The sequence below is a fragment of the Schistocerca gregaria genome, chromosome 5, assembly GCF_023897955.1.
Source record: "Schistocerca gregaria isolate iqSchGreg1 chromosome 5, iqSchGreg1.2, whole genome shotgun sequence".
In the NCBI taxonomy this organism is placed as follows: Eukaryota; Metazoa; Arthropoda; class Insecta; order Orthoptera; family Acrididae; genus Schistocerca; species Schistocerca gregaria.
The window spans coordinates 490825128-490852956 of NC_064924.1; the positions used below are offsets into that span (position 1 = coordinate 490825128).

At 44.0% G+C, this 27829-nt stretch overlaps 1 protein-coding gene across 1 annotated transcript in view; it reads right to left on the reverse strand.

Annotated features, from left to right (window-relative positions):
• LOC126272718 (solute carrier family 12 member 6) overlaps nucleotides 1–17198 on the reverse strand; it is a 1173553-nt gene extending 1156355 nt beyond the window's left edge. The window contains exon 1 of the mRNA XM_049975756.1: nucleotides 16974–17198. Coding sequence (XP_049831713.1) covers nucleotides 16974–17085 — 112 coding nt within the window. The 5' untranslated portion in view covers nucleotides 17086–17198. The remainder of the gene's footprint in view (nucleotides 1–16973) is intronic.
• Nucleotides 17199–27829: the final 10631 nt, after the last annotated feature.

Consider the following 27829-nt stretch of genomic DNA (forward strand, 5'->3'; position numbering starts at 1 on the left):
CTATTTACAGGAATATGATAATCCTATTAGGCGCAGACTGAAACTTGACTGCAGACTAATGCAGACTGACTAATCGGAGGTCTGTACACTCGTTATAATACCTCGCGCGTTCAGGTATCACTGCCTGAGTGCGATCTGCGAGGAGAAAAGGTTCTACGTTTGCAGCGATCTCATTGGCTGCGTTACATATTAATACGCGGATCGGCGGAAGCAGAATTTGGTCCGTCTCTAAGACATCGCCATCTCGTAGTGCGGAGACGGACGAGCGCTGCGCCTGCGGTGTTGTGCTTAGCGGGGCGTGCTCTATTGGGAAAGTTGTGTACGCGCTGACTACGCGAAACTGTGTACACAACACAATTCTGCATTACATCACCGATAAAATTCGTCCTACTCGTAACCGAGTAGTCTACTTGCCGGCATAACAGCGCGTGCACACAGTATTGTTAACAGGCCAGTGTTGTAAAAAGTGATGCAATAAAGCATTGGCAGTTGCTGTCTGACTGTTTCCAGTATCGAGCGAGGTGGCGCAGTGGTTAGACACTGGGCTTGCATTCGGGAGGACGACGGTTCATTCCCGCGTCCGGCCATCCTGATTTAAGTTTTCCGTGATTTCCCTAAATCGCTCCAGGCAAATGCCGGGATGGTTCCTTTCAAAGGGCACGGCCGACTTCCTTCCCCTTCCTTCCCCAATCCGATGAGACCGATGACCTCGCTGTCTGGTCTCCTTCCCCAAACCAACCAACCAACTGTTTCCACTCAGTTCTTTGGGACTCGTAATCACGTTTGACGCCTCAATTACGAATTGGTAGTATTTTATCTGTGACGTAGTGAAGCATTGACTGTGGCTATTTGCTATGTGGCTGTTACTTCCTGGCACTATGGGACTTTAAACTACGTTTGACACCTCGGTTTTTATCGGTTGTCTCATGATGCCTATAACAGGTGATACGCGTCCCGTGTGATGATTAAATAAACCTCTCTTGTGCGTCATAATTGTTTTTACTGTATCTAAAGTTCTATTACGGTTACTATACCAGTGTCACAGCGATAGTTATGGAGGGGGGTGATTATAATGCACTCTTGTGTCCCTTCCACCTGTCCACCAGCTTTAATCATTTATATACCAGCCGATGGCGTGTACGTGTGCAAAGTTACACTGACATACGACCATGTCTTTTCGGTGCTTCACTTTTTTTTTACTTGCATGTATAAGATGGAAGTGAAATTTCCTTAATGTGAGTTTGGGATGACGCACCGGTAGATACTACGCTGCTGGAGAGAGGGAAGAGGAACACAGGGCATGGGAAATCGCATCTTTATTGACTTACACTGAAGCGCCAGAGAAACTGACACAGGTATGCGTATTCAAATACAGAGATAGGTAGACAGGCAGTATACGGCGCTGCGGTCGGTACAGAGCGTCTCTAACGCAAGAGACACTGAGGCCAATTCGAACTGGTAGGCCCCATAGTCGACAAATTAGGTCAACGAAGGAACAGTAGCTAAGCAGCTTCACTGCCTACACACCTGGCATATGTAGCCAGTGTATTTCAGCGCGCGAGCGATCTGCGGTCGCCAACGCCTTTATAAGGCAACAAGTGTCTGGCGCAGTTGTTAGATCGGTTACTGCTGCTACAATGGCAGGTTATCAAGATTTCAGTGAGTCTGAACGTGGTGTTATAGTCGCGTATGAGCGGTGGGACACAAGATCTCCGAGGTATCGATGAAGTAGGGATTTTACCGTACGACCATAAGAGACCTCTGATACATCTAGATACGTTTCTGACAGGCGATATGTACGTAAGCATCCTGTCTGATCATCTGCATCCACCCATGTCCATTGTGCATTCCGATAGACTTGGGCAATTCCAGCAGGATAATGGGATACCCCACACATCCAGAACTGCTGCACAGTGGCTGCAGAAACACTCTTCTGAGTTTAAACACTTCCGCTGGCCACCAAACGCTCCAGACATGAGCCTTATTGAACATATATTGCGTGCCTTGCAACATGCTGTTCAGATGAGATCTCCATCCCCATTTATAGACAGCTCTGCTAGGTTCGTGGTGTCATTTCCCTCCAGCACTACTTCAGAAATTACTCGAGTCCATGCCACGTCGTGTTGAGGCTCTTCTGCTTGCTCGAGGAGGGCCTACGCGATATTACATAGGAGTACCAGTTACTTTGGTCCGTGAGTGTATTACATCAGCAGTGAAAGGTCACGCCACAGTACCTTCCACACCTCCAATGCGACTAGTGTGGTCTTTTAAGGGCGTAAGTAATATTCTACCCGGTGACCCTTTTCTCCTTTTGAGTAATTTACCACATATATGTAGTATGTTATGGAATAAGTTTTAGATTCACTCCTTATTTACATTAGTTTTAAGCATGGTATGCAACTATCTTCAGTATCTGTCCATTGGCTTTTCTTTTGTCAGTTCCATATTCCCATATAAGAATTCCAAATTTAACACATTACTCTTCTTCATACTTGTTGCACTTGACCATCCACCCTCGATCTCAAAGTCATGTGTAGTTATCGTCATTCCGATTTTTTCGAGTACGCGGGGTCATCCATATGTAGTACCTCATCGGTTTCAGACTGCCACTGCACAGAAAATACAAATACGTACAGAAATTAGACACATATCAGTGAATGGTGCATCTCCCCTAGATTATAAACCACGTGCTCAATATGGGTGTCATTTTTGATGCAGGATACACCACTATGTGCGCTCCATTCATTTAGGTCCTAACAGGATTTGTCAGGAAAGGTGCGCCATCAGCCTGAAAGCGTGTTCATTGTATTGCTTATCTGAAGGCTCGATCTAATTAGCTGCGACAACAGGGTTCAAAATGGCTCTGAGCACTAGGGGACTTAACATCTAAGGTCATCAGTCGCCTAGAACTTAGAACTACTTAAACCTAACTAACCTAAGGACATCACACACATCCATGCCCGAGGCAGGATTCGAACCTGCGACCGTGGCGGTCGCGCGATTCCAGACTGAAGCGCCTAGAACCGCTCGGCCACAACGGCCGGCGTCACAACAGGGAACAGATGATTTGTCTACAGGTTGTGACATAAGTGCACCCTAGTGCAGCTACGCTGTAGCGCGCAAAGCGAACAGAAATTTGTAGATGTGTTCTATCTTCTGATATGTGTCATTTTTCTCTGTGTCTTGTGGTTCCTGTATATACAAATAATCATATATTAGAGAGGAAAATTAGGATATTATGTGACGAGCGTACAAAAAAGGAGAATATGCTCCTGTTTAAAAGCCTCTGACTGAAAACTGGGGTACCCGCTGCCTCATTCTACTTCCTCAGCACCTCAGCACCTTAAAATTATTTTTGGCCCAAAAAGTTTGGCTCTCGAACATATTCGCGCGCTTTTTTAACGTGCAACTCGCCTATCGCTTCCACAAGTTGCCCCAACTGTAACTCGCCCACACCCACTAGTCCACTGTGTAAATCGCTCAGCCGGCCGGTGTGGCCGAGCGGTTCCAGGCGTTTCAGTCTGGAACCGCGCGACCGCTACGATCGCAGGTTCGAATCCTGCCTCGGACATGGATGGGTGAGATGTCCTTAGGTTAGCTAGGTTTAAGTAGTTCGAAGTTCTAGGGGACTGGTGGCCTCAGATGTTAAGTCCCATATGCTCCGAGATATTTTTTTGTAAATCGCTGATACCCATCCACTCCTAACTGCACATTCTCTATCACTCATTCAGCCCACCTCGCGCCTCTCTGTCACTGTCTGCTGTCCCACAACAATTTAAGGGAAATGGGATAAAACCCAGTTAAAAATGCAGAGCCAGTGTGAAGTAATCTTCTACGCATAACTCCTGTTTCATATATAGTGCTTAACACTGTACCAACAGCAGAGCCCCCGGCTGCTATTTAAGTCTTTTAATATGGGGATGCTGCAAGTTGCATTGTCCGCTACTTTTGTGAGTGCCTAACTGGTGTTTCACAGTATTTATAAAGGATGTGATGGAGCTTGAACAATTTTAGGCTAGTAATCTGCTTATGAGTGCACCAAAATGCCTTACAAGAAGATAAGGTAATCTGATCTGTCTTTTTACTATCTATTAGCCTTCTAGGTCATCACTTAAAACTTGAAGACTGCGAGTAAAGTGATAGAAGAACAACAGAGTTAACAATGGCTAGTTTCATTCAGGGGGAATTTATAATGCGAAAAAATACTACTGTAGATAACATTACTTCTGCTTTGCTTCAGGATGTTTGGAAAGAGTTGCAAATAAATTTACCACTCTTACTGTAGTCTATGACTTAACAATTATTTTTTTACAATATTATACAAACAAATTCTCTAATTATAGCCGCTTTTTACATAATGACCTGCTCTCGACCAGATTCTACTTGAGAATGAGTTCCAGATGCCACCCAGAAAATACATAGCTGAACGTATCATGTATTACTTGTTGAGAGCTCTCTGCAGTAACAAGCAGTTTCATTAGCAAATTAGGTCAACATTGTTCGCGATTGCCAATTAAGGAAGATGACGCACATCAGACCCCTCTTTTACTTATGTAACAACTTTACTCGACCGTAATGGTACGCTATGAATAGAAGCGAGCATCTAGGTTCCACCCTTCTATAAAATCTAACTCAAGAAGACAAAAACAAAGTAATCATGTGAAAATGGAGAGATCATGCGGACACGTTCGTTATGGGATGCGGATGTTGAGAGCTGCCTTGTCGTTTACAAACTCACCAAGTAGGTAGCAAAACAATAAAACATTGCGGGTCACATATTGTTGCATCAATGTAGTATCCTGCATTCCTTGTTGAAAGCGACAAATATCTCATGGAAATCATTAATGGAGTTCCACAAGGTTCAATCATTCCCTTTCTGATATACAGAATATTACGACCACCGACCTACTATCGATATAAACGCGTCCAGGCGATAGCGGCGTTACATGACGAGGAATCACTGCTAATCAGACAGACACAGGGAGCACTTAGTATCAATGAACCTGTTGTCCTTATGTGGAATGGGGAAAATGTGCTTTCTATCTGTGATTGATTGATTGCAGATTTCTATGGCCCGGAGGCTAGGCACGAGCATTTAGGAACTGCACAACTTATGTGTTCGAGGAGTGTTGTGGTGAATGTGTTCAACACGTGGCGAAACCAAGGTGAAACCACGTCCAGACGTCGTGGGGTTGGACGGCCATCCCTCCTTACAGATGTCGGACTTCGTAGGCTGGGCAGACAGGCAAAACAGGACAGGCGAAGAGCTGTGGCGGAGCTGACGTCAGTTCAATGTTGGGCAAGTATAAGTATGTCTAAACACACAGTGCATAGAACATTCCTAACGATGGGCCTCCGCTGCTGACGACCCACGCATGTACTAATGTTAACACCATGACATCGATATCTATGATTGAAACGGGCACGTGACTTGTAAGGTGTCAGGCAAATCCAACACCTTCCATGAAAACCCTGACATGATAGCAAATCCGGCAGTATGTCACATAGCTCCGAATAAATCCTGACATTAAATTAACCAAAGTAATACTATCAACGAGTGAGCAAATGGAATACCACAGACTAACACAAGAACGCCTAAATGCATGTCATACCTTCCCACCGTGAAACAGACGCAGTTCTGAGGGGAGAAACGAGAACAGAAGCCGAGAGCAGAATCGTGTAGGCTAGGAGGCCCTACGATAATGGACGGACACCCACGTCGCCAGCTGACCGCCAAAACCACCCCCCAGCCCATGTTAAAAGATAAAGCCCTCCAGAAGAACAGTATAAAAAATGGTTCAAATGGCTCTGAGCACTATGCGACTTAATTTCGGAGGTCATCAGTCGCCTAGAACGTAGAACTAATTAACCTAACTAACCTAAAGACATCAGACACATGCATGCACGAGGCAGGATTCGAACCTGCGACCTTAAAGAACAGTATAGATCTTACGATAACACTAAAAGGGCCACACCAGCTGCCAGATTTAGTGTGAGACTTTTTCACGTCTCTGTTGCAAACGTTAAAAACATTGCCCCACCACGAAAAGTATAACGTTTCACATTGTGTAGACAGAATTTTTGTAGGCGGAGCTTAAGGTTAACATTGAGACCCTGACTGGTCAGATGAAAACACAGCCAGGTAGCTGTTTTTTTTTTAACCAACTTCGATAAATTGTAGTAAGGAGAAGTTAGGAGAGAGTTGCTTCCGAGACGGTGAGATGTGAGGAGCTGCGCCATCCGCCGCCTTCTGATGCTGCCTAAACACCGACAAGGTAATGAACGCACGCGATGCCGCATTTTTGAGCGCGTAAGGCTTCACTCAGAACTGCAGAAGTCTCACCTGTTACACCCCCTTTTTGCGTGATACTAGTGTCGATCGTCAATTAAAGCTCATGGTATTCACATTTGCTACGTAAGTTAAAATCTGAAACGCGGTGATTTTTCTGTTATATAATTATTGAGAAGCCACATCAGCCACTGTAATTTACGACAAGTTAGATAAGCAATTAAAGGTAATTGAGGGTCACTGTAGACCATTTTGATAGTTTTCTCTTTTACGAAACTTAATTTAAACCTAGATTATAGATTTTATATGGCATAGGTCATCCTTCGATCCATTGTAGAACTTGGAAACCCATTCAGGGAATATTCGTTCACATCTTTATGGAACGCAGTTGGTTTTTATCATCCTGTATTAAAACATTTCCTTTTATCAATAGTGCAATTTATAAACAATGTTTTGTGAGTAGAATAAAATTTCCAGTGGTAAACTTAACTGCTTTTTCTATGTTATTTTACTAGCTAACTAAAAATAGGAAAGCCTTGAACCCCTTCCACTAAATTTAGTTAGTATTAAGATTCTTTTACAGGGAGTGCAGTGGAGCCGACGCTGAAATCATTAAGTATTTGATTGTATCATCGCTAGTCTCACTGAACTCTTCTGAACTCTACATGTCATGTGTGGTCTGGCGTCCCAGGTTCAAACTAGTCAATTCCCTAACAAACACGCTCAGAGCGTCGTTGCGCGAAAGTGGTAGGGGGACACGACTTAGAACAGACAGCCACCAAGTAGAATGTTAGAAACTATCGGCACTGGATCTTGGCGTAGTAACAGAGCGTTGCATGGTCTGATGAATCCCCATACCATCTTCATCATGCTAATGGGAGGCCGCGAATCCGTCGTCTTTCAGGGGAATAGCTCCTTGAAATCTTTACAGCGTGACGGAGACGTTCTGGCGGCGGCCCGATTATGCTCTGGGGAACATCCAAGTGGGCATCCACGGTTCCAGTAGAGCTCGTGCAAGGCGCCATGATGGCCAATGAATATCGTACACTGGTTGCAGACGACCATTTTCCAACAAATAATACGCCGTTTCATAAAACCGCGTGTGTGATGAAGTGGTTCAACGAACGGTGTTGAGTTCCAGTTGATGCACTGGCCCCGCATCTCTCCACATATGAGCCCCATCGGCCACATCTGGGATGTGATTAAACTTGGCGTCGGAGCTCATCGTCTCCCTCCCCGAAATTTAAGGTGTGTGCAGATGTGGTGCAAACTCCCTCCAGCGGCCTACCAAGACCTCGTTGCTTCCATTTCACAAACGCCGCCGCTGTTACCCGTGCCAAAGGTTGATATACAGACTATTATGTAGGTGGTCGTGATGTTCTGCTTGATCAGTGTATTTTGCAAGCGAATCCGGAGCTTCAATTTTGTTGGAACCATCCCCTTTCATACGGAGCAAATACTGGATATAGGCAAAACACCCGGCGTACGCACAGCGCAGAGTGCCTACGCCCAGCTGCCTCTCAGGAGCATAACAATGTAGACAATTTTCTGACAGTTGTTCCCCAAGAAATGATCTATTACCCCCAGACGTTTGATGTAAAAACTAAGGAACGCACTTTATATTCTCTACTACTTCCAGTTTTCAATAGGACTCTCTTAGCTGCGTCATGGCGGAATGCTAGTCACTTAAGCGCAACAGTTCGTGATGACACGAACTTCTGCGCAAGACTTGTGGGGACACGCAAACTAGCCATAGACCGCAACCACCTCATCAGGAATAAATTAATGTAAGCGGCTTGATGCTCACAGCAAATATTTTCGCTGTTTTAAAAACCGTATTTTTTTCGGAATTACTTATCGACTTTCGGAGAGTGCTATCAAGTTGGAACCGAATATTTCAGTTACCAACAAAATAACCACAGTTCCGTTCGTAAGTGTGAAGACAACATAGCTCTGCAGTTAATGCAGCTATTTTCTCATGCACAATGTGCGTCAAAACAAAATTATGGTATCTTACAGTGTTTCGGAAGTATTTGGAGTCAAGAGCTTGGATGGCAGTAGCAGTAATATACATAGAGAAAAATGCAAGCAAAGTCGGCCAAAAAACCTATGCGGAGACTACGGAAGTTACGATGCTTTCTAGAGTAGTAGCCCAGAATACCTTTCCGACATCTTGGGTTTTCTAGATATATTACTGGTTCCTAGGTAGCCTGGCGTCTAGATCAACAATCATAACAAAAAGTTAGAGATAAGACTGTTTGTTATTAATGCATGCAGAACATGCATAGTTCAGAATGTAACAGATTACGAATTCACATAAATCTACGTCACAGCCAAAAAGACGACGTATAATGCAAAATTACTTTAAATGATGTTATATGGGGGCAGACGCCGCAAAACTCTTGATTTTTCTACAAAATATCTTGAATGTGGTCTTTGGTCCAGTATGAAATGTGCGTAGCTGCAGGCGAATGAAGAACCAAGAACTGTATGAAATGTTGCGACAGTGAGTCTCTAGGAGATAGAGATGAGGAAACTCAGACGGCAAAAAACGTTAAACACCAGTAGTCATCGTTGTACTTCAGTCTAGGAAAATGAATTTAAATTCTTGGATAGTGTATTCGCTGAGTATTCCCACAGTCGACTCTAACCATACTGCATATTTACAGAATGAACACCGTGGTCTCTTCAAGGTTGAAACTTGTGCTGCCGCGTTTTCTGCGGAGAACTTCTCGGTCGCTGTCCGCTTCCTCCAATCTTCAAAGGATTATGTCCAGTTATTTTACGATATGTTACAAACCGGTCGGAACATGACACCCCAGCTGTAAGAACTGTCCTGCTACGACTCCATAACTATCATTATTTTCGTAAAACGTTTTCATGATTAAATCATGGTTTTCTCCTTCCCCTACTTGAAAATTATTGAATGGGATCTTGTATGTAGCTTGCTGTCAACTGCCACACATTCTTGGTAACTGCCCAACCATTTCAAGAGTTCCCTTTTCTGCGTACATATCCTCATGTAGCGTCTAGCAGTTGGTGATAGCTGGTAGCCATATTTAAGGGTTATCAGCCTTCGTATGTGATGTCATTAGTAACGGAGTCTGTCAATCAAAAGGTAGCTGGTTTGAGTCTACCTCTACATACGTACTCCTCAACCCACCGTACGGTGTGTAGCGGAGGATACCATCTACCACCACTAGTCATTTTCTTTCCTGCTCCATTCTCAAATAGAGTGAGGGAAAAAGGAATATCTATATGCCTCCATATGACCCCTAATTTCCGGATATATTAGCTACGTGGTCCTTATGGAAAATGTATGTTGGCGGCAAGAGAATCGTTCTACAGTCAGCTTTAAATGCCGGTTCTCTAAATTTTCTCAGTGCTCTGTGTACACTTGGTATTAGTACGTTTGCTTCTAAAAATCCTGTATCTATATTGATATTCATGACATGCTCTACATATTATTTAAAGACAAATTTATTAATGTTGTGGCGTAAACCATTTTAACCCATACCCGTGAAGATGGTTCGTGACTGAAACCGGTCGATATTTGGGTTTAAAATAAAAGCAGCTGATAGTCAAACATGCATTTTATACATTTCTCAATAGAGTTCCTCGAAAAGATCGTCGCGTGTTTGCGTGTTGTTCTAACCAATCGGTAACAAATCTATAAGCCCGCCTCTGAATTTCTCCGATGTCTTTCTTTAAGCTGGACTGGTGTTCGCCCCCCAGTAGCTGCGAGGTCAGCGCGACAGAATGTCAATTCTAAGGGCCCTAGTTCGATTCCCGGTTGGGTCGGAGATTTTCTCCGCTCAGGGACTGGGTGTTGTGTTGTCCAAATTATCATCGTTTCATTCCCATCGATGGGCAAGCAGCCGAAGAGGCGTCAAAGACTTGCACCCGGCGAACGGTCTACCCGTCGGGAGGCCCTAGTCACACCACATTTACATTTATTTATCTGGACTGTTGCGATTTCCCTAACATTCGGGTAGTAATCAAGAACAGGTCGCATTAGCGTCTTACATGCAGTATCCATTATAGACGAGCCACACTTTTCCAAAGTTCTCTCCAAAGATCGAAGTCGATCATTCATCTCCCTTACCACAGTCCACACATGCTCATTCCGTTTTATATGGCTTTGCAGCGTTACGCCCAGATATTTAAACTCCGTGACTGTGTCAGGCAGTAGTAGACTGATCGAAGTGGCACTGTGGTGAGACAGTGGTTCGGCATCCGGTAGAATGACAGTTCGAAACACCATCTAATCATCTGGATTCAGGATTTCAGTGGTTTCCCACAAGATAATTCCCGGGACGGTTCCCTCCCAGTCCTCACCAAACCCGAGCTTGCGTTCCAATGACCTCGTCGACCGTACGTTCCTCTTCCTTCTTCTAAATCGGCAAATACTATGAAAGTGTCTCTCTTAGGTTTTGATGCGTTATGCATAACGTCATAACTGCCTGTCTGATGCCTTTACCTGTCCTAAAGCTACACTGACCGTCAGCTACCACATCATCAGTTTCATTTTCCAGTCTTCTTCGCACTATTCTGGTTAGCCAATTTGGATGCATACGCTGTCAAACTAATTGTGCCGTAGGCCTCACACTGAAGTGTTTTTTCTGTTTTCGGAATAATGTGGATAATATTCTTCCGAAAGTCTCCCAGTCACATAGACACAGTAAGTTTCCAGTCTCACAGATTAGGCACACCAAGTTGAATACTCATTTCGTTGTCACTACTCACCAATGATTTCAGCAATTTAAAAGGACTTTTATTTGCCATTTCTTCCTTGTTGCGTCAATGCCCCAAAGGTCTGTCAGACTGTGTAACGATGAATTTCCTGGGATTTTTTAATCGACGTCCATATCTTCTTATGTTTGGAAGATCCTCCTCCCCCACCTATCAAACCTCGTCTCTGCGTTTTACAGTGGAATTTCGTTTGCAATTCTTATACAGCCGTATGTTATTTTGATATTTAAATGTCTACTGCTCCGACAACCATTTCTTTTTCAGTTTCTTCTCTTTTTTTCTGCAGTCTTAGCTTCCCTGCGCTTCCTTCTGATTTCATTTCTAAGTGACTTATAATGCTGTATTCCTTACTATTAATGAACAGTTTTTCAAATCTTTCTTCTGTCGATCAGTTGAAGTACTTTTTTATATTAACTAAAACGTCCTCGCAGTTACTTATCACACTTATTTTCATCGCCCAAATTGTGTGCGTACCCCTTACTCTCAGGTGTATTCATTGCCCGAGCGATTCCAGGCGCTTCAGTCCGGCACCGCGCTGCTGCTACGGTGGCAGTTTCGAATCCTGCCTCGGGCATGGATGTGTGTGATGTCCTTTGATTAGTCTAGGGGACAGATGACCTCAGATGTTAGGTTCCATAGCGCTTAGAGCCAATTTTTTGTCGTATTCATTGCCAGCTTAGTTTGGCGCAACGACGTGTGGGGACATGGAGCTTATCTCATCGATTGCGGCGGTTCCCGACCTGCGGTCTGCGACGTAGTTTGGATAATCGATGGCGCCGGTTGTTCATCAGTTCCTACACGAAGTCCGTCTCCCATATCTCAAAGGCCGCAAGTCTGTTTCATTCGATGGCCCTACGGCGCGGCTGCTTTTCCAAATCACAACAATGTGACGAAGGTAATCCTCCTCGTGCTACATTAATGTTTACAGATCATACTGACACAGAAGCGTACTGTCCAGGAATTTAAGTCTTAAATTTACTTAAGGGGGGAGGGGGGGGGGGGCGGGTAGGACGTCAAAGGAGCTGTCTTGGAGCAGGAGAGACACCACAGGACATTTTAATTTCCACTGTCCATACTTTTACGAATAAATTCATCAAACTTTGTCAGCAAGACCAGGCAGGATTAAGGATTTACACTCATAGCAGTGGAAGTTAAAAAACATAACACAAAATTTTTTTGCATGTGAAAATTCATCATTTTTTCACCTACTATTGGCTGTGTTCGATGCTGTAGTAAAGGAAACAAAAGAAAAGTTCGGAGTAGGCATTAAAATCCATGGAGAGGAAAAAAAACTTTGAGGTTCGCTGATGACATTGTAATTATGTCAGAGGCAGCAAAGGACTTGCAAGAGCAGTTGAACGGGATGCGCAGTGTCTTGAAAGGGGGGTAGAAGATGAACATCAACAAAAGCAAAACGAGGATAATGGAATGTATTCGAATTAAGTCGGGTGATGCTGAGTGAAGTAGATTAGGAAATGAGACACTTAAAGTAGTAAGGAGTTTTGCTATTTGGGGAGCAAAATAGCTGACGATGGTAGAAGTAGAGAAGATATAAAATGTAGACTGGCAATGGCAAGGAAAGCGTTTCTGAAGAAGAAAAAATTGTTAACTTCGAGTATTGTTTAAAGGGTCAGAAAGTCGTTACTGAAAGTATTTGTAATGGAGTGTAGCCATGTATGGAAGTGAAACATGGACGATGGAGAGAATAGAAGCTTTCGAAATGTGGTGCTACAGAAGAATGCTGAAGATTAGGTGGGTAGATCACATAACTAATGAGGAGGTATCGAATAGAATTGAGGAGAAGAGGAGTTTGTGGCACAACTTGACTAGAAGAAGGGATCGGTCGGTACGACATGTTCTGAGGCATCAATGGATCACCAATTTAGTACTGGAGGGCAGCGTGGAGGGTATAAATCGTAGAGAGAGACCAAGAGATGAATACACTAAGCAGATTCAGAAGGATGTAGGCTGCAGTAGGTACTGGGAGATGAAGAAGCTTGCACAGGATAGAGTAGCATGGAGAGCTAGAACAAACCAGTCTCAGGACTGAAGACCACAACAACAAACATTGTTGCTATAGGTAGACGTTTCTTCATAAGTGAGAGATATTCTTTGATGAATTTTGTACAGCATACAAAACATACTTATAGCTGTGTGAAACTCTAGAAATTATTTAATTTATGAAAAAATGAATGTTTTGTTACATTTTAAACTTCATGCGCTCACTTATACTAACAAACACGTAATATGCGCCATGTCTGCACTTCTGGTTTCGTTATGCGGCTGTAGACGAAATGTGTATCCACTATTACACCTCGTATACAGATCTGCTGTAACTACAAGTGCTGGTAAATGAAAGTTTTGTCATCCGAAAAAGTGTTTGTCAACGTTTCTGGGGACTTGCAGGCTATAATTATGTTTCACTTTTTGGTAAAAGGATAAAAAAATGATTGTGATGAACTACCGCTACTGGTCGGTTTACATCGTGAATTAAAGTACATACTGTCATTCCATTGGTAGCGATGGTAAAGATGGGATCGAAATTAGTTCCCCATCTACCACATTCCTGATTATTAGCTCTCCTCCCTCTCTGTCTGTACTGCATTTTTCTAGAGTTAAGTGGGTCTGAAAGCAGGATTCACGAGGTAAATTAACAAGCTACTTCATGGCAGAGGTAGCACAGTTGCCGGGCTAGTCGGTAACGTGGTCTCAGATTCACTACTTCCAGCCAACTGTTTCCTTGCTGATATTTAATGTTTTAAAACTACTAAAGTAGAAAACTAAACTACGCTGCATTGCAGTGTGAAGGGAACTTACAAAAAAGTGTGGAATTGCTGCATAAATTCTTACCAGAGCGTCTCAGATATAGCTACCAACTTGGTATTCTGTAAATAGTAATGGGCGAAGAAGCCATTATTACAAATAGTAAGCGACAACGATAGCCAACAAGTAATTTTTCGTCTTACGAGTACTGTCGTTAGCTCAAGGACAATAAGATTAATAACATTATAAGCAACTTTTAATTGATGTTTTGTTGTTGAAATCGTTAGGAATCCGTTAAGATGTACCTGAAATAAAGAGAAATTTGTCTGTTGACGGACTGTGCATTCATTAGCTGAACAAGGCAACACTGTCGGCGAAGTGTTGATGATATTAATGTCAGCCACTATTAGACTAAGTGCTGTTCTCATGCCAGTGTATTGGGAAAATTGAACCAGATGTTTATGCACATACAAACATTAAACACTGATAAAAACATAAGATGGGTATTGCTGTGCTCTTGGATATTCGCATCAGATAGGACTGACTGAGGACATCTAGAAAGTTCAAAGAAAGGCAGCTCGTTTTCTATTATAGCGAAATGGTGAGAGAGAGTCATGGATATGATGCACGAATTAGGGTGGCTGTCATTAAAAAGAAAGGCTTTTTTCTCTGCTGTGGACCTTCTCAGTTTCTCCTCACAGAATGAAAATATTTGGTTGGCTCCCACCAGCATAGGGAGAAATGACCAGCATAATAAAATAAGAGAAATCAGAGCGTGCACGGAAAGATTTAAGTGTTCATTTTTCCCTCGCTTTGTTCCAGAGTGAAGCGGCAGAGAAGTAGCTTAAAGGCCATTCGATGAACCGTCTGCCAGGCATTTAACTGCATAGTAATCGATGTAGATGTAGATGTATTAATTCGTATAGCGACGAGACTCTAAAAATAACAGATCTTTCCTTACTAAGGCGAGTCCGCACTGCATAACACGGATGGCTTAATCCTAAAATAGCAATATCACTGTATAAATGACTCTTCTCTCAGTGCCTATTCCCTTTAGTAAGAAAGAACCAAGAGTGTGAGGACTAATGTCACAGTTTTTGCCCAATTCTTACGAAGATATTCATACTACTCGACGATTTCCTAGCTATGAAGCTATTTAAAGTTGGCTCTAAGCACTGTGGGACTCAACATTTGAGGTCATCTGTCCCCTAGACTTAGAACTATTTGAACCTAACTAACCTAAGGACATCACACACATCCATGCCCGAGGCAGGATTCGAACCTGCGACCGTAGCAGGAGCGCGGTTCTGGACTGAAGCGCCTAGAACCAGTCGGCCACAACAGGCCGGCTGTTTCAAGCAACCTACTTTTTCATGACGATAACCAAACGCACTTTCAACTGCGTTATCTGATGTATATAAGGAAAACATAGTAATCTCCACAATTTGGCCTTTATTTCAATACACTTCTGTTCCATTTAAAAAAATGTTTCAATTCAGCTACACGATGCGCCATGTTACAACACTTCTCTGGTACATTAACGTTTTAACAAAAGTACAAAGAATTTTGGACATGGCAGTGATCTGCAGTCCCATTGACAACACTCATTTCCTTACGCTGAAGTAATCGAGTAAAGGAAGACATGATACTGGAACATATTCTCAGTTCGAGGTGTGTTTAATTTAATATTTATCGTTGCAAACCACACCTTTGGGTCGGCAGATATTTGAATTTTAATGGAGCGAGTGCAACAGAATTCGCTAGAGCGAGTGTCGGCCGCGTCCAACCATTTTATAGTAGAAGTCGCGAAAGATGGTCATCGAATTTAGGCTTGTTCTGCGCACCTACGTCACGCGTACTGCAACAGCCAATGAGCGTTCAGTAGTGTTCTGAGAGCTCCGCTCTGAATGCCGTAGCTAATGTGAGCATTAAACGTGGCTTTAGCGAGCTGTTTAGTGAACATCTATTTCATTTGTTGTGAGCTGTCATTGCTGATGGTGGTGGTAAATGATAAGTTCAACATAAGCAAGGGAGAGACATAATTTACAGGAAGCACGCGCATCCGCGCACCGCAACTGTTGCTTGGAATCATCAACAATGCCGGCCGCGGTGGTCTCGCGGTTCAGGCGCTCAGTCCGGAACCGCGGTGCTGCTACGGTCGCAGGTTCGAATCCTGCCTCGGGCTTGGATGTGTGTGTTGTCCTTAGGTTAGTTAGGTTTAAGTAGTTCTAAGTTCTAGGGGACTTAATGACCTCAACAGTTGACTCCCATAGTGCTCAGAGCCATTTTTTTGTGTGAATTCCTAGTTTTCGGTGGCGCTATTTAAGAAGCGCAACTTTTGTCACGCCACAAAAAGTTGAACTTGGTTCTACTTTGTTGCGCCATTTTGCCTTCTCCACCATCGAATAACGTCATTCGATTGCTACCTCGCGGCTGGACTCAAACTTTTCTAGTGCGAATTTGTTCGCAGACAGTGCTTTTGTTTGTGAGTTTGCTATGAATATATCGAAAAAGTGGTCAACAGCGACAATTATGAGATTCTTCGAGGTGTATCAAGAACGAGAATGCCTTTGGAACCGCAAAAGCGAATCATACAAAGACAGAAATTTGAGAGGTGCTGCATTGATTGAAATAGTAAACAGTATGCGTGAATATGTACCTGGAATTGAAGTATCCACAACAAAATTAAAAATTGGAAGCATTCTAAATGCTTACATGAATGAACATAAAAAAGTACTGAGTGGTGCGTCTACAGAAGGTATTTATAAAGCCACCCTTGCTTGGTTTAAAGCTGCAGACAGGTTCTTAAGACATGTAGTCGAGACAAGAGAGACGAGAAACACTTTGGTATGTAATATTTTACATTAATTATGTTTCCAAAACATCTTATTTAGAAATATGTACAGCCGTTTAATCAGCTGAGACAGGTGACGCCATTTTGCAAACTGCGCAATTACGAAGAACTTGTGGCGTCTTGTGTTAACGGTAGCTAACAGCGCCGCTCCAGAATGACTTGACTTTCGCTGCGTGTGTGAACCCGGCTTAAATATAAAAAAAATTAAAAAGTCCAATTGCCGTGTGGTCTCGTTCTAAATTAGCTCTGCACGGACTTTTCCGCCTGCATCGTGAGTTCTGGCGACGCTGGCGGTGGGAGCTTGGCGCTGCTGACCTGTGTCGGGTCGGCAGTAGTCCAGCGAGGCGAGCGGCGTGCTGCCCGAGCCGCCGCCGTGCTCGTGCAGGTCCCTCGCGAGCACCAGCGGCGCGCAGCCGCACCGGTTCATGGCGAGGCCGCCGCGATCGAACCCAAACTGGCGGCGCAGCGCCGCGCCGCGCCGCTCCGGCTTGGGCTGGGCCGGGCAGGGCCAGCCGCAGGTAGGTCGCGGCTCGTCACGCGATTACTGACTGCCGCAACAGTGGGGAGGTGGCCTGCCCACGCTGCCACGCCACAGGTCCCTCCGCCCTCGCTGCCTTTCCCCTCGGTCGATACCCGAGCGTCCACACCACTCACTCCCGACTCATCCGCGCTGCTCGTCAACCGATTTGGTTCCACGTCGATAGTCTCTGCGCTGCAGTTACATTTTACTTGCTTCTTACAGGGTTCCCGTAGGCGAGTCCGCTAACGTGAGCTTGAGCGGTGGCGTCCGACTCGTGGGTAGCGCCGATCGAAGTAGCGCAGCGGTTAGTAGAATGGACTCGCAATCGGGAAGACGACAGTTTACGTCCGCCCGGTCTCGTTTAAGTTTTTTGAGGTCTTCCTAAACCGAACCAGGCAAATGTGGGGATGGTTCCTTCGAAAGCTCTATCGCTATCGCCTTTGTCCCGCATTTGGCGCGGGGCTGGCGTGGTTAAATCGGATTTGGCATGTTAATTTGAAGGTGTGGCCGGATGCCCTTCCTGCCGCCACCCCCGTATCCCACCCGTCTGCGTCTAGTGTAAATCATGGAAAACTGCGGATGTGTTTCAAATGGCTGTAAGTCGTGTAACAGAGGCGGAACGTGGAGACCAGCCCGGTATTCCCCTAGAGGGATGTGGAAAACTGTCTAAACACCACATCCAGGCTGGCTGTCACACCGGCCCTAGTCGTTAATCCGGCAGGCGGATTCGACCCGGCGCCGGCGCGCCTACCCGAGTCCAGGAAGCAGCGCATTAGCGCTCTCGGTTAACCTGGCGGGATACCTATTTGAGTCCCTGCACTTGAAGAATTGAGAGAGTGTGCTGCATCACGAATGACCTCGATGTCGACGGGACGTTAAACCAGCCAGATGAAAAACCTTATCAGGGAAGCAATCCTCATCGACAGTAAGTAGCCACAGAAGGTGGAGGATATGTCGATGTGTTAGGTTCCTGGTCACCTTTACTTGAACGCCGAAGTCTCTCGAAGTCTGTCATCACAACCCAACCGGAACGGTTTACCATTGCTGTTATCTGTCTCACAGCGACGTTTCTCCTTTCAAGAGCTATACCGTCTTTGGCTACCAGTCCAATTGTCGTAATTCCCGTGATTATGTTTCGGCATAGTATCCAATAAACTAAGAAAAATCCGTCGGAGCTGCAATATTAATTTCTATGTTGATGACTAGTTTCTACCCCTAAGCTCATTGTCAAAACACGCACTATGCTATGCAGTACCATCCATTACGAAAGCCACATGACCTTAGAATTTAGTTAAGCACATTATTATAAAGTAATCAATGAAGTTCAGATCTATACTACTTAACAATGATGTGTTTAACTAAAGTGAAGTTATTTCGCTGTCGTAATGGGTGGCATTACATGCCTTAGTGGATGATTTGATAATGAGCTTAAAGCTCGAAACTAGTTATTGTGTTGTGGTCTTCACTCCTGAGACTCGTTTGATGCAGCTCTCCATGCTACTCTATCATGTGCAAGCCTCTTCATCTCAAAGTAACTACTGCAACCTACATCCTTCTGAATCTGTTTACTGTATTCATCTTTTGGTCTCCCTCTACGATTTTTACCCTCCACGCCTCCATCCAGTACTAAATTGGTTACACCTTGATGTCTCAGAATGTGTCCTACCAACCGACCCCTTCTTAGATTGTACCGCAAATTTCTCTTCTCCCCAGCTCTGTCCAGTACCTCCTCAATTGTTACGTGATCTACCCATCTAATATTCAACAATCTTCTGTAGCACCACATGTCAAACGCTTCTATTCTTTTCTTGTCAAAAATGTTTGTCGTCCATGTTTCACTTCCACACATGGATACACTCCATACAAATACATTCAGAAACGACTTCCTGACACTTAAATCTGTATTCGATGTTAACAAATTTCTCTTCTTCAGTAACGATTTCCTTGCCATTGTTAGTCTACATTCTATATCCTCTCTACTTCGACTATCATCAGTTATTTTGCTTCCCAAATACCAAAACTCATTTACTACTTTAAGGTTCTCATTTCCTAATCTAATTCCCTCAGCATCACCCGACTTAATTCGACTACATTCCATTATCCTCGTTTTGCTTTTATTGATGATCATCTTATATCTTCCTTTCAAGACACTGTCCATTCCGTCCAACTGTTACCTCTGCCACGTTTAGAATTTGAAAGAGAGTTTTCCAGTCAACATTGTCAAAAACTTTCTCTAAGTCTACAGATGCTATAGACGTAGGTTTGCCTTTCCTTAACCTCTCTTCTGTGAGATGTCGTAGAGTCAGTATTGCCTCCTAGTGTTCCTAAATTTTTCCGGAACTCAAACTGATCATCCGCGAGGTCGGCTTCTACCAATTTTTCCATTCTTCCGTAAGGAATTCGCATTAGTATTTTGCAGCCGTGACTTATTAAACTGATAGTTCGCTAATTTTCAGACCTGTCAGTATCTGCTTTCTTAGGGATTGGAATTATAAACTAGTCATAACTGAAAAAAAATTTATGTTGCAACTTTGACCTTTTTTTTACAGTTTATTGCAAAATTTGGTATGCCATGCAGTTTTTGACGTCATGCCTTCCAGAATGGTGGAAACAAGTAAAGTTTAGGTTTTGAATGAAAATCATTGTCTATCCACTTCTACAGTGGATGGACATGTATATGGAAACATCACAAACAGAAAACATTACCATACCTAACACTGTGTAGTACATAACATCAACATCTACATCTACATCTACATGACTACTCTGCAATTCACATTTAAGTGCTTGGCAGAGGGTTCATCGAACCACAATCATACTATCTCTCTACTATTCCACTCCCGAACAGCGAGCGGGAAAAACGAACACCTAAACCTTTCTGTTCGAGCTCTGATTTCTCTTATTTTATTTTGATGATCATTCCCACCTATGTAGGTTGGGCTCAACAAAATATTTTCGCATTCGGAAGAGAAATTTGGTGACTGAAATTTCGTAAAAAGGTCTCGCCGCGACGAAAAACGTCTATGCTTTAATGACTTCCATCCCAATTCGTGTATCATATCTGCCACACTCTCTCCCCTATAACGTGATAATACAAAACGAGCTGCCCTTTTTTGCACCCTTTCGATGTCCTCCGTCAATCCCACCTGGTAAGGATCCCACACTGCGCAGCAATATTCTAACAGAGGACGAACGAGTGTAGTGTAAGCTGTCTGTTTAGTGAACTTGTTGCATCTTCTAAGTGTCCTGCCAATGAAACGCAACCTTTGGCTCGCCTTCCCGACAATATTATCTATGTGGTCCTTCCAACTGAAGTTGTTCGTAATTTTAACACCCAGGTACTTAGTTGAATTGACAGCCTTGAGAATTGTACTATTTATCGAGTAACCGAATTGCAACGGATTTCTTTTGGAACTCATGTGGATCATCTCACACTTTTCGTTATTTAGCATCAACTGCCACCTGACACACCATACAGCAATCTTTTCTAAATCGCTTTGCAACGGATACTGGTCTTCGGATGACCTTACTAGACGGTAAATTACAGCATCATCTGCGAACAGTTTAAGAGAACTGCTCAGATTGTCACCCAGGTCATTTATATAGATCAGGAACAGTAGAGGTCCCAGGACGCTTCCCTGGGGAACACCTGATATCACTTCAGTTTTACTCGATGATTTGCCGTCTATTACTACGAACTGCGACCTTCCTGACAGGAAATCACGAATCCAGTCGCACAACTGAGACGATACCCCATAGCTCCGCAGCTTCATTAGAAGTCGCTTATGAGGAACGGTGTCAAAAGCTTTCCGGAAATCTAGAAATACGGAATCAACTTGAGATCCCCTGTCGATAGCGGCCATTACTTCGTGCGAATAAAGAGCTAGCTGCGTTGCACAAGAGCGATGTTTTCTGAAGCCATGCTGATTACGTGTCAATAGATCGTTCCCTTCGAGGTGATTCATAATGTTTGAATACAGTATATGCTCCAAAACCCTACTGCAAACCGACGTCAATGATATAGGTCTGTAGTTAAATGGATTACTCCTACTACCCTCCTTGAACACTGGTGCGACCTGCGCAATTTTCCAATCTGTAGGTACAGATCTATCGGTGAGCGAGCGGTTATATATGAGTGCTAAGTAGGGAGCTATAGTATCAGCGTAATCTGAAAGGAACCTAATCGGTATACAATCTGGACCTGAAGACTTGCCCGTATCAAGCGATTTGAGTTGCTTCGCAACCCCTAAGGTATCTACTTCTAAGAAACTCATTCTAGCAGATGTTCGTGTTTCAAATTCTGGAATATTCCATTCGTCTTCCCTGGTGAAGGAATTTCGGAAAACTGCGTTCAATAACTCCGCTTTAGCGGCACAGTCGTCGATAACAGTACCATCGGCACTGCGCAGCGAAGGTATTGACTGCGTCTTGCCGCTTGTGTACTTTACATACGACCAGAATTTCTTCGGATTTTCTACCAAATTTCGAGACAATGTTTCGTTGTGGAACCTATTAAAGGCATCTCGCATCGAAGTACGTGCCAAATTTCGCGCGTCTGTAAATTTTAGCCCATCTTCGGGATTTCGCGTTCTTCTGAACTTCGCATGATTTTTCCGTTGCCTCTGCAACAGCGTTCGGACCTTTTTTGTGTACCACGGGGGATCCGTTCCATCTCTTACCAATTTATGAGGTATGAATATCTCAATTGCTGTTGCTACTATATCTTTGAATTTGAGCCACATCTCGTCTACATTCGCATAGTCAGTTCGGAAGGAATGGAAATTGTCTTTTAGGAAGGCTTCTAGTGGCACTTTATCGGCTTTTTTAAATAAAATTATTTTGCGTTTGTTTCTGATGGATTTGGAAGAAATGGTATTGAGCCTAGCTACAATGACCTTGTGATCACTAATCCCTGTATCAGTCATGATGCTCTCTATCAGCTCTGGATTGTTTGTGGCTAAGAGGTCAAGTGTGTTTTCGCAACCATTTACAATTCGCGTGGGTTCGTGGACTAACTGCTCGAAATAATTTTCGGAGAAAGCATTTAGGACAATCTCGGAAGACGTTTTCTGCCTACCACCGGTTTTGAACAAGTATTTTTGCCAACATACCGAGGGTAGGTTGAAGTCCGTAGGAATTCAAAACAACTTTCACTCGTCCCGTAGTGGTTAAATACAGATACAGGTCCTTTATGGTTTTTAAAGGAATTTTGTACCATTTCTTCTGCCAAATCTTGGGAACAATGATAGAGATGGATAGAGACAACGTACCGTTCTCTCCAAAGTAGGTCACAAATACCACGATCTGGTGATTATTGCGGTCAGAGAAGGTGCAACAATTTACCCTCGTGCTCTGGACGATGCGAGTTGTGTGAACAGGGGAAACTTTGTCATGGTTCACAGCGTATTTACTGGGAACAGACATTGTACCATGGGATGGACGTGATCAATGTCGTTACATAGTACTTGGCAGTAGCGCGACCTTGTAGAGTAACCATTGAGCCCACGTAGTACCATGCTGTGGGTGCCCAACTCACCGCAACCCCGCCATGTTTCACTCTTGAGACGTACACTCGGTTAGAAGCTGGAAATAATATGAAACAAGACTCGTCCGATCAAATAATTATCTTCCGCTGCTGCACTCCTCAGATTTTGTGATTTCAGCATTAGATTATCTTTTTATGCCCAATTGCATCGCTGATCAGTGGTTCTGGAGTTGCAGCTCGCTCTGCATTTCCATCCCTATAGAGCCTCTTTGTATTGTTTTGGAACTGACTGGGTCCGTGAGGGCGACATTCGATTCTGCAGTGACTTTTACAGCTGTGTTTCGTCACAATTCTCTCCAATGACCGTGTGTCGCGATCACTCAACATACACCTTCAATCGCGATGCTTTCCCTGCGAGACATAAATCTTCGATTCAGTGCCTCTTGAATCAGCAAACAATTCATCTATGTTGATTGCAGAAGGACCAGTCAAACGAGCAATAACAATTTGCCTACGATCGGATTCACTTAGCACCGACACGTTGCAGTCACAAATACACAGAACATTGTTCTTACCAGACTGACATTTGCAACGTACTGAGGACACTGTACGGGTGTCATCCGTGGCCAGTACTAGCAGGCTTGGCTCTCCGTCCGAACACGCCTTGGAAAGCCCAACGGTACTGACCGGCCGCCATGTCATCCTCAGTCCACAGACGTCACTCGATGCGGATGTGGAGGGGCATGTGGTCAGCACACCGCGCTCCCGGCCGTATGTCAGTTTATGAGACCGGAGCCGTTACTTCTGTCAAGTAGCTCTTCAGTTTGCCTCACCCCGCTTGCCAACAGCGCTCTGCAGACCGGATGGTCATCCACCCAAATGCTAGGCCAAGCCCGACAGCGCTCAACTTCGGTGATCTGACGAGCACCGGTGCTACCTCTGCGGCAAGGCCATTGGCAGGCTTGCTAGCGTTTGCATTTATGTTCAAGAATGCATTTCTCGCGGTGTTTCCATATCTTTGTCAAGCTCTGTATATTTACATACATACATACACACATACATTCCAAGCCACCATACAGTGCATTGCGGATGGTACCTCATACCACTGCTACTGGATAATGAAAACAGTTTTCTGATTCATTTTGGCACTACGCGTTTCGGTAGTTCACACCATCATCTTAAGGTGCAGAATTGTTTAATTTCATAGTGTTAGTGAAGAGCACAGACGCTTTCCATTAATACCAGGGATGTAACTGAACAATAGGACACCTTAAGATAATGTTAGAACCCTCGAAATGCATAGTGGCAAAATAAATGACTGACACGAAATCTACTTTATTTAACAACTGTTTTGTTTGTTAAGAGTCGCAGTCCTCACGATGTAGTTCTTTATGGACGAAATATTAGGTACTACTGCTAGTCACTTTTACACTAGTAAATGGAGCCAAGGAAAAACGTCTGTATGCCTATGTACGAGCCTGGTATCTCACAGTGTGCCATCGCAGTTCTTGCACGAAACGTACACTGGCGGCAGTAGAACTGTTATGCAATCAGACTCAAATGTCAGTTCTTCATATTTTCTCAGTGATGTTTCTCGAAAACATCGTCTTCCCTCCAGGAATTCCACCTGAGTTCACGAAGCGTTTCCGTAATATTCGCGTGTTCATCGAACCTACGAGTAACAAATATAACACCAAGCCTTTGAATTGCTTCGATGTCTTCCCTTAATCCCATCCGGTGGGGAACCGAAACACTCAAACAGTACCCAAGAATGGGCCGCACCAGCGCTCTACACATAGTCTCCTTTTTAGATGAGTTATAGTTTTCTAACATCCTCCCAATAAACCAAAATAGACCATTCGCCTTCCCTGCTACTGACCATTTCATTACGCTTTGCTACGTAACGACTAGATATTTAATGGATGAGACAGTTTCAACAACAGACCACTAACACTGTATTCGGACATTACAGGACTGTTTTTAGTACCCATCTGTATTAACTTATATACATCTACATCTACATACATACTCCGCAATCCACCATACGGTGCGTGGCAGAGGGTACCTCGTACCACAACTAGCATCTTCTCTCCCTACTCCACTTACGTTTTGTACATTTAGAGCTAGCTGCCTGTAATCAACTAAAAATTTTGTCTGTTGCAGACAAATCTCGCTCCTACGACCCCAATCGATGAAAATGTGGGAAATATTCGCGAAATGGTCTTGGAAGATCGACGATGAACCACTAAATAAGTTGTGGAGTTGTGTGGAGCTACCCTGCGTTCAGTCTAGCGGACTTTAATGGCAGATTTCTGGATTAAAATGGTGGCTGCCAAACAAGAAGACGGTCTGAATATCATCAACTCCTCCGCCTTGTTTTTGAGTACATTGCTGCCAGATCGTAAGCTTTCAGTCGCCATTGCTAATGATTTAACACCAAAATCTAAGTTATGGTGGGGCTTCAAAAATACTGGGCCTAGGGCCTTTAGCTCGAATATCATGCGAGGAAGGGCAACAGGTGGGTTCCATATACCTAAAGTCCGAAAAGCGCTTAGCGCACTGCCCACGGTAGACTTTCAACAAAGGTCCGAGCATACGGAATGGGTTCCCAGATATGTGAGTGGCTCGAAGGCTTCTTAAATAATTGGATCCACCACGTTGTCCCGAACGGGGAGTGTTGAGCAGTAGTGCCCCACGGGAAGTCCTTTGCATACGGAAATGATCTGACGGATAGGGTGAGCAGCTATTAGTAACTCTTTGCTGATGATGACCTCTTGAAACCACATGGGTAGTAGAATTTTCTCCACTACATCACTCTTGTTGGCTCTTTTTAACATTTAGTATTTCTGTTTCAATTTTTCTGTGTTCAGCTAGCGAGAATCAGACAGTACGGAAACGAAGAATACGCGCAATAGCTCCCACTAAAAAATTCGCACGAACCAAACGAAACATTCCTTACCGAGGAACTGGGGTGTGATAACTCTGTACGCTTCAAGCGGTAGAACGCGGTACTACAAAGCTCCGTCTAGCGTACCAGATTGGTTTCTTTTGGATACACCCTCGTGCTCATTGTGAATTCAGTATTTAACGGTAAACAGACATTAGCAAAATATTCCTGATTAGTCCCCAATTTGGATGTCTGTACGAAGAGGGGCCGTGCGGTGGAGGTGGTTTGGGGAGGGGGAGAGAGCGAGGATTACCAAGAGGTAGTTGAGACAGAAAAATATTCAGAATCTACCAAAAGACTGAAATTAAACTGTTCAGAGCCTGAAATGTCTCAGATTTATAAGTGCTGTGGAATATGGAATACCTTAAAATGGAAGCATAAACTCTGAACCTAGGTGTAAAAGGAATCAGTGAAGTGAAATGGAAAGAAAATGAAGATTCCTGGGTGGCGAGTGCAGGGCAATATCAGTAGGACGATAAAATAGTGTACTGGAAGTAAGATATTTATTCTTTTGCTTTGCGTCATCAGTCTTCCAACTGGATTGATACGGCCCACAACAATTCCCTACCTCGTGTCAACCTCTTCATCTGAGCGTAGCAGTTCCACCCAACGTCCTCAGTTATTTGCTAGATGTATTCCAATCTCTATCCCTAATGGTTTTACCCACTACAGCTCCCTCTGCTATCATGCCAGTTATTCCCCGATGTTTTAACATTTGTCCTATAATCTAATTCCTTCTTCTAGTGCCGGCCGCGGTGGTCTCGCGGTTAAGGCGCTCAGCCAAGAACCGCATGACTGCTACGGTGGCAGGTTCGAATCCTGCCTCGGGCATGGATGTGTGTGATGTCCTTAGGTTAGTTAGGTTTAAGTAGTTCTAAGTTCTAGGGGACTGATGACCATAGATGTTAAGTCCCATAGTACTCAGAGGCATTTGAACCTTCTTCTAGTTATTGTTTTCCGCATGTTCCTCTTTTCGTCGATTCTGTGGATGACCTCATCTCTATCTTATCAGTCCACCTAATTTTCAACATCCCCCTATAGCACAACATCTCAAACGCTTCGCTTCTCTTCGTTTCTTGTTTTTCCACAGCCGATGATTGATTTCTGTACACTACATCACTACGTATATTCTCTGAAATTTCCCCTGCAAATTAATTCCGATCACTGATACCAGCAGATTCCTTCTTGGCAGGAATTCCCTCTTTACCTGTTCTAGTCTGCTCTTTACGCCCTCCTTGCTTCGTCCGTCACGTGTTATTTCATTTGTAGTGGAGCAGAATTATTTCACAAACCATGGGACCCCCAATTTTAGTTTATCGCTAATATCATTTCTGCTACTCCTCATTGCTTTCGTCTTGCTATGGTTTATGATCAGCCATAACCTGTGCTGACTACACTGTTCATTCCATTCACCAGATCCCGCTATTCTTGTTACATTCACTGAGTGTGGTAGTTTCATGAGCGAATCTTATCAGTGATATCCTTTCAAGCTGAATTTTAATGCTGCTCCTGAAACTTCCTTTTATTTCCGTAATTGCCTCTTCGATGATGGCGCAGTGGTTAACAGAACAGACTCGCATTCGGGGAGCGACGGTTTGAATTCACATCCGGCCATTTAGATTTAGATTTTCCGTTCCAAGTAAATGTCGGGGTGGTTCCTTTGGAAGTGGTCGCGAACGAGTTCCTCCCCCATCCTCTGGTAATATGAGCTTTACCTCCGTCTGTGATTACCTTGATGTCAACGGGATGTTGAACTCTAACCTTCTTTTTCTGTTATTGTAGACTACATATTATCTATTACCACCTATCGCTATAACTTACTCCTATTTTTCTCAGAATTTATTACAACTCGCGCCATTTTACACTGTCGTATTTTGTAGATGAAAGGATCCTATGAAGGTACCTAAATTTGTCTAAAGTTTTGCTTCTAGTACGAATTGCCTCAGAACAGTCCCTTTAGTGCTGAGACACACAGACGTGTTGTAGAATTCAAGCTGGCTAGCTGGTGAACTTTTAGGTAGATCTATCAACTTGCGAGCCGAATGCTAGAGTGCCGGAGGAAAGACCTAACGCAGCTGCCGATTAGAGCGTGCCGCAAGACGCCCTAGCAGAGCCCACTGCCCCTGCTAGCGTGCAACCCCGCAGCACTAGTGCAGGCCGTTTTTGGGAACACTGCGGCATCTGAGCTAGCTCTCAGTTAGCCATAAAGATATATCAGG